Raw genomic sequence first — 13,384 nt, forward strand, 5'->3', positions numbered from 1 at the left:
GAAGAAGGTTTTGCAGGCCCTGCAAGCAGCAGGCCTCTTTATCAAGGCATCCAAATGCCAGACAGGGCAGGGGACCGTTGTATACTTCGGCCACCTTGTAGGTGGAGGCCAAATGCAACCCCCTTACAACCCAAGATCCAGACAATTCTGGACTTGGAAGGTCCAAAAACCCAGACTCAAGTCAGGGCATTCCTTGGCTTGACTGGATACTACAGGTTGTTTGTGAAGGCATATGGATCCATCGTGACTCCCTTCACAGAACGTACCTCCAAGAAAATGCCCAAGAAAGTTAACTGGACCGTGGACTGTCAAAAGGCCTTTGACACCCTAAAAGAAGCTATGTGCTCAGCACCAGTTCTGAAAGCTCCAGATTATTCTAAGCAATTCATTGTGCAGACAGATGCCCCTGAACATGGGATAGAAGCAGTCCTTTCCCAAACCAATGATGATGGCCTTGACCAGCCTGTTGCTTTCATTAGCAGGAGGTTACTCCCCAGGGAGCAGTGTTGGAGTGCTACTGAGAGGGAGGACTTTGCTGTGGTTTGGTCACTGAAAAAGTTGAGACCATACCTGTTTGGTACTCACTTTATAGTTCACACCGACCACAGACCTCTCAGATGGCTCATGCAGATGAAAGGAGAGAATCCTAAACTATTGAGGTGGTCCATATCCCTACAGGGAATGGACTTTGTAGCGGAACACAGACCTGGCACTGCCAATGCAAATGGCCTTTCCAGATTTTTCCACCTAGATATTGAAGACTCTCTTGGGAAAGGTTAGTCTCATCCTCTCATTTGGGGGGGGGGGGGGGGGCTTTGGGGGTACAAAAATGCCCCTGTTGGTATGGTAACCCCCTAACTTTTTGCATTTAGTTGATGCCGGCTTTGATTGAAAGTGTGCTGGGACCCTGCTAACTAGGCCCCAATACCAGCGTTCTTTCCTTAAAACTGTACCTTTGTCTCCACAATTGCCACAGCCCTGGCATACAGATAAGTCCCTTGTAAAAGGTACCCCTGGTACCAAGGGCCCTGTGGCCAGGGAAGGACTTGCAAGGGTTGCAGCATGTGTTATTCCACCCTGGGGACCCCTCACTCAGCACATGCACACTGTCTCACAGCTTGTGTGTGCTGGTGGGGAGAAAAAGACTAAGTCGACATGGCACTCCCCTCAGAGTGCCATGCCCACAACCCACTGCCTGTGGCATAGGTAAGTCACCCCTCTAGCAGGCCTTACAGCCCTAAGGCAGGGTGCACTATACCACAGGTGAGGGTATAGCTGCATGAGCACTATGCCCCTACAGGGTCTAAGTCAATTCTTATACATAGTAAGTGCAGGGTAGCGATACAGAATAAATGGTCTGGGAGTATGTCAAAACGAACTCCACAGTTCCATAATGGCTACACTGAATACTGAGAAGTTTGGTATCAAACTTCTTAGCACAATGAACCCACAATGATGCCAGTGTGGCATTTATGAAAAAATGCACACGATGGCATCTTAGAGATGCCCCCTGCAGACCAGCCCAACTGCTAGTGCTAGGCTAACCGGTCTCTGCCAGCCTTCCACTTCAAGGCAAGTTTTTGGCCACATGGGGTGAGAGCCTTTGTGCACTTTGAGACCAGGAACAAAGACTGTCCTGGGTGGAGGTGCTTCACACCTCCTCCTGCAGGAACTGTAACACCTGGCGGTGAGCCTCAAAGGCTCAAGCCTGGTGTTACAGCACCCCAGGTCATGACAGCTAGTGGAGATACCCGCCCCACCCCCCCCAGACACATCCTGCGGGCCCAGCGACCTCTGCCGACTCAGAGGACTGACCTGCAACTAAAAAGGATCAAGATCTCCAGTGGACAGAAAGACAGAAAGAAGGAACCATCTTTAAAGGGACTTTCACCTCACTCCAGAAGCGTGAGTCCCCACCACTCTGCACCCGACGCCCCTGGCCCATGGCCAGAGAAACCAACGACCCAGAGAGGATTCCCAGGCGACTCAGACAACGTGCCCACCCTCGGCTGACCTCTCTGCACCCCCCACCACGCCGTCTGCAGAGGGAATCCTGAGGACCCCCCTTACCACGACTGCCCGGGACTAAGATATCCGACGTCTGGAGAAGCACTGCACTCGCAGCCCCCTGGCCTGTGAGAACACGACCATCGGTGCAGCAGTGACCAGCAGGCGGCCCTCACCCTTGCCCAGTCGGTGGCTAGCTCGAGAAGCCCGCCTGTTCCATGCCTACAATGTCTGAGTGACCCTCGGGTCCTGAAATCCAGACGGACCACTAGATGGCGGAATAACACAGAGCATGTGAATCCAGAAAAGGATTCATGCTGCACAACCTTGTTCCATGATCAGGAGCACCCACTGGTCAGATGTGATGCTTCTCCACCCTGTAATGTGGGTGACACATTCCCACATTGGGCGATCAGGAGCAGCCTAGGGTGCATTTGCGGCAGCTATCGGAAGGGGGCTGGGTCTTGCATAGGATGTTTTGCCTGAGCGTCTGAATGCTTCTGGCCTGATCCCTTGCCTCTACCTTGAAAGAACTGCAAGGCTTGTTGAGGAGATATGTGTCGATGTATCTGCTGATATCATTTTCACACTTCAAAAGGGGCAAAATTGCTAGCGCACTGCCAAACAGGCATAGCTAAGCCTAGAGAGTGTGCTGTGCTTTTGCTCTCTTAAAAACTTTCCAAGGGGGAGTCTGCCTTTGCTCCAAAGAGGAGAGTACAATTACAGGAAGTGCATTAAGGATTGCTGTATATCACGGGAGAACCCAGTGGAGTGAATCCAGGAATGGGATTTCAGCAACACACTGGCACAAACTGAACTATCCAGACAGTCAGTAGTGTCAAAGCCAGAGTGAATGGAGTACTTAGCTATGTCCTGGCCATCTTCTAATGTTGTGGTGTTAGAAGGATGTCTTCTGAGACAGCTGGCAAGATGTTCGTCACTCTGTCCCAAAACGTCTATCTCCTCAGGAAGAATATGGCGTTGACTGAGCTGAGGGCAAGACTAGCAAAGGAGAACATACACTTAGCGAATGCCTCAATGCATTTGTCTCTCTGGGTGGTCAGAGGATGAGGCAAGCAGTGGGTGTGTGCGCCACCAGGCTCTCTGAAGTGCGATGAGGTCCAGCACTTCTGACACACTGCTTTTCACAGTGACGAAGAAGGTGGATTCCTCAGTTGCCATAGAAGGGTTGGGAGAGAAAAGAACAATGTCTGGGGAGGCACCCAGACCACTGGAATCTTGTAAGTCCTCAAAAATATTGTCCTTGGTTTAAGGGGGAATCATCATCACCATCATAATCATACTTTTGAATCCAAATGGGCATAAGGGCATGGTGATTGCGACCTTGGAAGTGGTAGATGGGTCATGTAGTCCAACAAAACTATTGGCGCTGCTTTGAGTGTCAGTGCTGGGGTTGAGACTTATACTGGTGGCATCTGTTGCGGTGCAGGAGGTTGCGTTGAGTTTGCAGTTGGTGGAGCCGCGCCAGGCAAGGTTGCTGGCCATCAGAGTGTGGTCGAATTACAGTATACTTTGGGGATGGATCCAGAGAAAGAAGCCCAACTGGAGGGATCCGGTGGGATTGCCAATGGTCAACCTGACCTTATGGAGCTGTTGTGGCACTGCCAAAGGCCTCAGCCGCATTTGGAGCAAGGTCGGAATCAATCAAGATAGAAATCAGGGAATGACTCCGCAGTCTGGAAGTAACTGGGGCATAGCACAAATCTGAGCAGCAACTTGTGGAACAATGGAGACCTATGCTTGGACCACTTGTTTTGTGGATTTATTGAACTTGCGTGAAATCTGACTTTGATGATTAATTCAACAGTGATCAGTCGCAAGATTGGCCCAGGAGCGAGAGAGTCTGTGTATTCGACTGGGTCCATGTCTTCTTTGATTCCTTCCGAAGGCGGAGTTTGGCAACAGCAAGAATGGCTTTGCGGTCGTTGTTAGCCTTGCAAGTCATCTTCATGCAGCTGTCACACAATACTGTCTTGTTTGGAGACAAGGCACCAGAGACAAACCTTGTGGGTATGTCACTGACATCGGACGATAACAGTTCTCCTAGGTCAGTATGCTTTAAAATATGGATTAATTCTATCAAGTTTTAAATGAAGGGTAATTGTATTTTGGGTTAATGTTTATTGCAAATTATGTAGGTTTGGGATGCATTTCAGTGTATTCCACATCATTTAATGTCCATTGTGCAGTGTATTCTTTGATGGATGCTTACTGAATGCTGCAAAGAAATGTTTGTTATTCAGAGTTACCTGTACTTTCTACTTTTACACGTCAGTAGCAAGTGACCCCAAGATCAACAAGTCCTTCCATCAGCAAGGACCTCACTATCCGAGTTGTTTTAAGCGTTGCCAGCACAGGCTACTGTCAGAACAGCATTAGAGTGGAGGACAAAGCAGAAATAGCATGAGGCATGGACACAGGAGCACAGGGAACAAAGTGAACAAAGTGACCTGCCGTTATGAAACTATCTTCATTCTTTTGTCAAAACTCGCTTTATTTAAAATTATACGAACAAGGTCAAAACATCTCAACATCTTTTATTCTCGGATTCTTTAAATAGAAAAGTGCATAGGAAATAAACTGGCTTAGAAATATTTGTACAAATATTTACAGCTGTCCTCTTCCGTTTAGTATTTTCAAACACAGTTATAGCTGAGAAATACGTCAAATTTAGAAAATAATATACAAAAAAAAAAGGATAAAATATGGTGGTGATGTAGTCCCCTTTTTCGGAGGTCATTTTCTTGATTCTGGGAACACGCAAAGGCTTATTAGGTTCTAGAGCACCAGTCAAGGGGATGGAGAGTGTGGTCCTTTCAGTACGATGCACTGCAAAGTACACAATGGAGACCCAGTAATGGAGACAAGAGGATATGCTCTACCAAACACTTCCACTATCTACCTCTGTTGCTCATCAAAAGGGGAGAGAGGAAAGGCTTGAGGAGCTGCAGCCTTTACTAAAAGCAGCACTTACCTCCAGTATGAGGACGCAAACTCAGCCACCCCACCGTACCCCCAAAACACTTACACATATTTCCATCAGAAAACGGTGCTTCAGTGGGAGATTGTCTCAAAGCCCTAGGGTTTGGGTGCAAAGGGCAGAAAAAGCAGCTAAAATGTGTAAATGCAAAGCAGCAATATCTATTGACTGGAGAGAAAAATGCATGATCGCAGACTTTTGAGAAGAGAAACTCACAAGTACACAACCTGTGTGTCATGGAGAAGAGGAGATTTAGAAGCGAGATACAGCTCAGAAGTACTTGTATCACAATGATACTACAGTACATTTGTACGGTCCTCAGGAATTGCTTGAACAAGGCTAGAAGGTGAGCAACTAGTCACTCCTGGAGTTAAGGATTCTGAAGTGCACCCGGACGAGACATCTCAGACTTTTATTTCACTTATGAAAGAGATGACGACCAAGGTAGGCTTTGGGAGAGCTGCCTCTCAGCCCTGAAGCCTACATTACCAAGTTCTCAACACTGTTGTTTAGCCCCATTGGGCCCATTTATGTAGACTATCATGTTGAACATACACAAGACCAGTCGATATTTAACCCAGCCTAGATCATCCGTGGCCCAATCTCTCACAAGAAGAGGCAGAGATCTTGGGCAAACAAACCAAGCACCGCAGAAAACAGTTAAGCAGAAAACAGGGGAGGTAACAGACCTATGTATGCAAAGTTGGAGTGCGACAGACTTTAAAGAGAACTCTCAGTGACAGACTTTCTGGAATGAGAACATTAGTGCTACATACACGAAGGACGAGGTAACCCTCATCACCAATGATCGGAAGGGCCCAAAGACATCAGGAGATAAAGTCTTCCAGCTACAAATAAAAACACAAACCTTGGAATCTGCATGAGCCACATGAAAAAAAGAAAGAGGAACCATATCCTCAGAGCCACGGACTGTGATAAAAACAGGACAATGAGAAAGATTATACTAAAGATCTTGGTAACAGCTTTTGCTGGTGGGAAGATCCACCAAGAAGATTAGTCACACACAAAGGAGAGAAAGAGATCAAGCAAACAATGGAAAATCTAACAAAGAGCAATAGTAAACAAAGGCTCAGCACAATCAGATGAGATAATGTGAATGAAGACCGAGGAATGAAAGAAACGATAAAGCAGAGTGCACATATTGGAAAGAAGACTGGCTTCTTGCAAACAATTCCAGTTACCTGGGTTCGAAACCAGGGAAGACGTTCTGAGACTTAGCTTTGAGTGCTAGTGTGTGTGTTGCTTGAAATGTAACCGTACAGGCATCCAAGCTACTGGAATCTCAAGTGCCTGCTACAGAAGTGCTGATTCACATATGTGAGGCAATAAAATATTGGTTTTATGGCGATAAGATTTATGCACCCAGAGCACTAAAACGTTTTCACAGAAGTGCGGAGTGGAATGAAAATAGCTGGTGCTGGCAATCTCTTTCCAATGCGCTGTTTGTGATGGAAGTGGATTGCGCCTGCAAGGCGTTTGATGAATTGCAAATGCACACTTCTGGCTTGGGCCTAACAATCTTACTCCAGGCTCCAAGGCGGCTGGTGGAATCTGAGCTGAGGTGCTCTTTGCGACTATGCTGAAGTTGTGCCTTGGAGTTGTGGAACTGACATTCTCAGACACTCACTTCCAGCATGGCAAATCAATCCTCAAAGCCTGGTTGGCAATGAGAATCTATCCAAGTCTTTGAGGTGCTTCTTGCACTGGCGTTAATGCGGCCTCCAAAGTGCTGCTTGCGAGGGCGCTGGAGCTTTGCTTCCAGAATGCTGCCTAGGAAGACACTGCAGTGTAGTCTGAGGCTTGCAATGCTACTGGAGTTGCAGCTCAGGAGGAGATTCCTGCTCACCTCCCACGCAGATATCAATTCAGAAAACGTCTACATTTTTTGGCTCCACAGTTGCATGGCAGCTTGTTGCTGGGGTCTTCGATGGGGAACTTGTAGTCATAAGTCAGTTCTTCCCCTCGATAGATCTTGCGCAGGGCGAAGATGACAATGTGCTTCTGTCCCTCCACATGAATAACTCGGGAGTAGCAATTTGGTTCACAGGAGTGGTTGATGAACCGTGCTGCATTGCCATGCATGGTAGCATCCACTACATCAAAGTCATCAATACGGAACATGTAACAGCCAATTCCCTAGGGACACAAATGAAAAACATTTAAAACAGGCACAGACTATAGTGAAGGTACAATGCTGCTAACGCATGAACTACTGAGGAAGGATGCAGAAGCGGAATACCAAAATGACGTGAAAAATGTTTTTTTTTTTTTTTTTTTTTTTAAAGCCATGGACAGGGGTCTCTACTTCATTCGTTACTGACTGCAATAGTCCCCACACGCTATGGCAGTTTATGCCAACCCAAGAAAAGGACAATCATTTGACCTTGTGAATGACATTGAAAGTGCTACAGACTGCTGTTAGTAGGAACAAAAACATGTCTGTGCACATATACTCCACCCGCACACATCTCCACATCCAACCCCAGGAAGCGGTGCACAACCTCTACCTGACAGCTAACCATCCCCACAAAGTCGGTCTCAACCCTGATAAATGGCAAAATAGACTTATAACTATTGCTTAGACTTAGAGTAATGCACCACACTGCTGTTTTTAATGAAATTTGGTGGGCATTCAAGAAATGCAACAAATGCTTATTCTTGCAGTTGGCATGCTGCCTCTTTCCTCCTCAGCACAAATACTACTCGGCTTTCGCAACACAAACAAGGTTTTTGTAAGGATATCTTGGGCCTATTGCTGCTCAACACATACCTTGCTGTCGTAGAATTTCTCCCGCTTGTCCGTCAGCACAGAACGAATCACAATGCCAGAATACTCTATCACCATCTCTCCTGCATCAATATTGCGTTTGCAGAAGAGGCCTCGTCCGTGGATTGCAGATCTGCAAAAACACAGCATTTCAGCTAAGAACAGACAGAGAAGGAAGCAGCATAGAGGAAAAAAATTCAACCAAGTGAATTTTGAACAAACATTCAGCCCAAGGAACACCTATTTCAGCTATGACGAAATGCTTAAGAGCAGCCCTTCAATTCTGTCAAAGTAATACCGAAGGGCTCATTTGAAATTGAGTTAATTGTACAGGATGTGAAGCTTGCAGAAGTAATGGGTCCACAATTGTCAGCTCACTGGGAACCAAGAACCTCACTGTAGCAATTTACTCTCTGAACAGCAAAGCATAGTAGCCCAAGGTATACACTAAGGGGAGGTGGTGTGGGCTAGTAATCACCATTCCCTTGCGCACAAAACACTCAAGAACTGTTTAGCCAGTCAGTGCTTTTTCTGTGAAAATTTAATAGTACATTTATTACACACCAAAACTTAAATACTATGGATTAATTTGCAAACATAAGGTAGATGGGGAATACCCTTGGTGACAGTCTAAAATTACATTTGATCGCTAATGGGTCAAGAGCCCTGCAATCATGTTTTTGCCAAGGGATCATCAAGTGAAAATATAAGGCAAGCCTATTGGTTTTGTGAAGGGGGTCACCACATTATCAGACCAATAATGACATGTTAAGGACCATTATCCTATCACTGGAGTCAGTAATCAAACCAAGTTGTTAATAAAAGCATTACAATGTTTACCAAAAATCACTGCCGGTGACATATAAACAAAAGCATTAGAAATCAATATAAAATATATCAGTCTTTTTTTCACATTCTTCAAGCCACATAAAATATAGCCATAGAACAAACATGTTGGGGATCCCCGTACTCCTGAGCTGAAGAGCAAAAGCTACAGTTCTAGGCTTGCTTTAGTTTAAAAGAAAAAAACAAAAAACTCCTGTAAATGAGGCATAGTGTGTACAGGGTCCAGTGGATCCCCAAAGGCTGAAAAGAGGCTAATGTAGATAATACTAATGTTCTCCTTCAGTTAGGCTCATCAGAGGGTAATGCAAAGCATTTGTGGTACACACAGTCATGAAATGAGGCATACACTCAATGACTAACTACAGGCCAATATGTTTATATAGCAAAAATATATTTTGTTTAGATGACCACTGGGGGGCACAGGTCAGCACCAAACACACAACCTCAGTGGCACGGGGGCGGCCGGGTGCAAAGTACAAACAGCATCGGACTCCCAGTGCTTTCAATGGGGGAATGCTGGGGGTCACAAAGATGCTGCAGGCTGGGTCCAGGGAGTCGGTTTTGGAAAATCAAAGGGTGGACAAGTAGGAGAGGTGCCCGCTGGACGCTTCTTGACCGTCGGTCGGATTCCCCAAGGCCAGGGGGCTGCAAGTACAGGGGTACCTTTGGGCATCGTGAGTCTTCGTCGGATGCGGTCAGTGGGGTCCTCCGAATTTAGACTGCAGGCGTCGTGTTGGCCAGGAGGGGTGTAAGGAAATGCCTCCTTGGCATGGTTGCCCCCTGACTTTTTGCCTTTGCTGATGCTATGTTTACAATTGAAAGTGTGCTGAGGCCTGCTAACCAGGCCCCAGCACCAGTGTTCTTTCCCTAACCTGTACTTTTGTATCCACAATTGGCAGACCCTGGCATCCAGATAAGTCCCTTGTAACTGGTACTTCTAGTACCAAGGGCCCTGATGCCAAGGAAGGTCTCTAAGGGCTGCAGCATGTCTTATGCCACCCTGGAGACCTCTCACTCAGCACAGACACCCTGCTTGCCAGCTTGTGTGTGCTAGTGAGAACAAAACGAGTAAGTCGACATGGCACTCCCCTCAGGGTGCCATGCCAGCCTCTCACTGCCTATGCAGTATAGGTAAGACACCCCTCTAGCAGGCCTTACAGCCCTAAGGCAGGGTGCACTATACCATAGGTGAGGGTACCAGTGCATGAGCACTGTACCCCTACAGTGTCTAAGCAAAACCTTAGACATTGTAAGTGCAGGGTAGCCATAAGAGTATATGGTCTGGGAGTCTGTCAAACACGAACTCCACAGCACCATAATGGCTACACTGAAAACTGGGAAGTTTGGTATCAAACTTCTCAGCACAATAAATGCACACTGATGCCAGTATACATTTTATTGCAAAATACACCCCAGAGGGCACCTTAGAGGTGCCCCCTGAAACTTAACCGACTATCTGTGTAGGCTGACTAGTTCCAGCAGCCTGCCACACTAGAGACATGTTGCTGGCCCCATGGGGAGAGTGCCTTTGTCACTCTGAGGCCAGTAACAAAGCCTGCACTGGGTGGAGATGCTAACACCTCCCCCGGGCAGGAGCTGTAACACCTGGCGGTGAGCCTCAAAGGCTCACCCCTTTGTCACAGCACCGCAGGACACTCCAGCTAGTGGAGTTGCCCGCCCCCTCCGGCCCGGCCCCCACTTTTGGCGGCAAGGCCGGAGAAAATAATGAGAATAACAAGGAGGAGTCACTGGCCAGTCAGGACAGCCCCTAAGGTGTCCTGAGCTGAGGTGACTAACTTTTAGAAATCCTCCATCTTGCAGATGGAGGATTCCCCCAATAGGGTTAGGATTGTGACCCCCTCCCCTTGGGAGGAGGCACAAAGAGGGTGTACCCACCCTCAGGGCTAGTAGCCATTGGCTACTAACCCCGACCAGACCTAAACACGCCCTTAAATTTAGTATTTAAGGGCTCCCCTGAACCTAAAGATTTAGATTCCTGCAACAACAAGAAGAAGGACTGCCCAGCTGAAAACCCCTGCAGAGGAAGACCAGAAGACAACAACTGCCTTGGCTCCAGAAACTCACCGGCCTGTCTCCTGCCTTCCAAAGAACTCTGCTCCAGCGACGCCTTCCAAAGGGACCAGCGACCTCTGAATCCTCTGAGGACTGCCCTGCTTCGACGACGACAAGAAACTCCTGAGGACAGCGGACCTGCTCCAAAAAGACTGCAACTTTGTTTCAAGAAGCAGCTTTAAAGAACCCTGCAACTCCCCGCAAGAAGCGTGAGACTTGCAACACTGCACCCGGCGACCCCGACTCGGCTGGTGGAGAACCAACACCTCAGGGAGGACCCCCGGACTACTCTACGACTGTGAGTACCAAAACCTGTCCCCCCTGAGCCCCCACAGCGCCGCCTGCAGAGGGAATCCCGAGGCTTCCCCTGACCGCGACTCTCGGAAACCTAAGTCCCGACGCCTGGAAAAGACCCTGCACCCGCAGCCCCCAGGACCTGAAGGACCGGACTTTCACTGCAGAAGTGACCCCCAGGAGTCCCTCTCCCTTGCCCAAGTGGAGGTTTCCCCGAGGAAGCCCCCCCTTGCCTGCCTGCAGCGCTGAAGAGATCCCGTGATCTCTCATTGACTTACATTGCGAACCCGATGCTTGTTCTAACACTGCACCCGGCCGCCCCCGCGCCGCTGAGGGTGAAATTTCTGTGTGGGCTTGTGTCCCCCCCGGTGCCCTACAAAACCCCCCTGGTCTGCCCTCCGAAGACGCGGGTACTTACCTGCAAGCAGACCGGAACCGGGGCACCCCCTTCTCTCCATTATAGCCTATGCGTTTTGGGCACCACTTTGAACTCTGCACCTGACCGGCCCTGAGCTGCTGGTGTGGTAACTTTGGGGTTGCTCTGAACCCCCAACGGTGGGCTACCTTGGACCAAGAACTGAACCCTGTAAGTGTCTTACTTACCTGGTAAAACTAACAAAAACTTACCTCCCCCAGGAACTGTGAAAACTGCACTAAGTGTCCACTTTTAAAGTAGCTATTTGTGAATAACTTGAAAAGTATACATGCAATTGAAATGATTCAAAGTTCCTAATGTACTTACCTGCAATACCTTTCAAACAAGATATTACATGTTAAATTTGAACCTGTGGTTCTTAAAATAAACTAAGAAAAGATATTTTTCTATAACAAAACCTATTGGCTGGATTTGTCTCTGAGTGTGTGTACCTCATTTATTGTCTATGTGTATGTACAACAAATGCTTAACACTACTCCTTGGATAAGCCTACTGCTCGACCACACTACCACAAAATAGAGCATTAGTATTATCTATTTTTACCACTATTTTACCTCTAAGGGGAACCCTGGGACTCTGTGCATGCTATTCCTTACTTTGAAATAGCACATACAGAGCCAACTTCCTACACACACTGATGCCAGTGTACATTTTATTGCAAAATACACCCCAGAGGGCACCTTAGAGGTGCCCCCTGAAACTTAACCGACTGTCTGTGTAGGCTGACTAGTTCCAGCAGCCTGCCACACTAGAGACATGTTGCTGGCCTCATGGGGAGAGTGCCTTTGTCACTCTGAGGCCAGTAACAAAGCCTGCACTGGGTGGAGATGCTAACACCTCCCCCAGGCAGGAGCTGTAACACCTGGCGGTGAGCCTCAAAGGCTCACCCCTTTGTCACAGCCCAGCAGGGCACTCCAGCTTAGTGGAGTTGCCCGCCCCCTCCGGCCACGGCCCCCACTTTTGGCGGCAAGGCTGGAGGGAACAAAGAAAGCAACAAGGAGGAATCACTGGCCAGTCAGGACAGCCCCTAAGGTGTCCTGAGCTGAGGTGACTCTAACTTTTAGAAATCCTCCATCTTGCAGATGGAGGATTCCCCCAATAGGGTTAGGATTGTGACCCCCTCCCCTTGGGAGGAGGCACAAAGAGGGTGTACCCACCCTCAGGGCTAGTAGCCATTGGCTACTAACCCCCCAGACCTAAACACGCCCTTAAATTTAGTATTTAAGGGCTACCCTGAACCCTAGAAAATTAGATTCCTGCAACAACAAGAAGGACTGCCTAGCTGAAAACCCCTGCAGAGGAAGACCAGAAGACAACAACTGCCTTGGCTCCAGAAACTCACCGGCCTGTCTCCTGCCTTCCAAAGAACTCTGCTCCAGCGACGCCTTCCAAAGGGACCAGCGACCTCTGAATCCTCTGAGGACTGCCCTGCTTCGACGACGACAAGAAACTCCCGAGGACAGCGGACCTGCTCCAAAAAGACTGCAACTTTATCCAAAGGAGCAGCTTTAAAGACCCCTGCAATCTCCCCGCAAGAAGCGTGAGACTTGCAACACTGCACCCGGCGACCCCGACTCGGCTGGTGGAGAACCAACACCTCAGGGAGGACCCCCGGACTACTCTACGACTGTGAGTACCAAAACCTGTCCCCCCTGAGCCCCCACAGCGCCGCCTGCAGAGGGAATCCCGAGGCTTCCCCTGACCGCGACTCTCTGAAACCTAAGTCCCGACGCCTGGAAAAGACCCTGCACCCGCAGACCCCAGGACCTGAAGGACCGGACTTTCACTGCAGAAGTGACCCCCAGGAGTCCCTCTCCCTTGCCCAAGTGGAGGTTTCCCCGAGGAAGCCCCCCCTTGCCTGCCTGCAGCGCTGAAGAGATCCCTTGATCTCTCATTGACTTCCATTGCGAACCCGACGCTTGTTCTAACACTGCACCCG

General features: G+C 48.5%; 1 protein-coding gene across 2 annotated transcripts in view; it reads right to left on the reverse strand.

The window, feature by feature from the left end:
* Window positions 1–4,501: 4,501 nt before the first annotated feature.
* The window catches only part of KMT2B (lysine methyltransferase 2B), a 728,361-nt gene continuing 719,478 nt past the window's right edge, over window positions 4,502–13,384 (reverse strand). For both annotated transcript variants that reach the window (XM_069201148.1, XM_069201147.1), the window contains exons 35-36: window positions 7,800–7,929; window positions 4,502–7,165 (exon numbers count right to left, since the gene is read on the reverse strand). In XM_069201148.1, coding sequence (XP_069057249.1) covers window positions 6,890–7,165; window positions 7,800–7,929 — 406 coding nt within the window. In that variant the 3' untranslated portion in view covers window positions 4,502–6,889. The remainder of the gene's footprint in view (window positions 7,166–7,799; window positions 7,930–13,384) is intronic.

The sequence above is a fragment of the Pleurodeles waltl genome, chromosome 7 (assembly GCF_031143425.1).
Source record: "Pleurodeles waltl isolate 20211129_DDA chromosome 7, aPleWal1.hap1.20221129, whole genome shotgun sequence".
NCBI classification, from domain to species: domain Eukaryota; kingdom Metazoa; phylum Chordata; class Amphibia; order Caudata; family Salamandridae; genus Pleurodeles; species Pleurodeles waltl.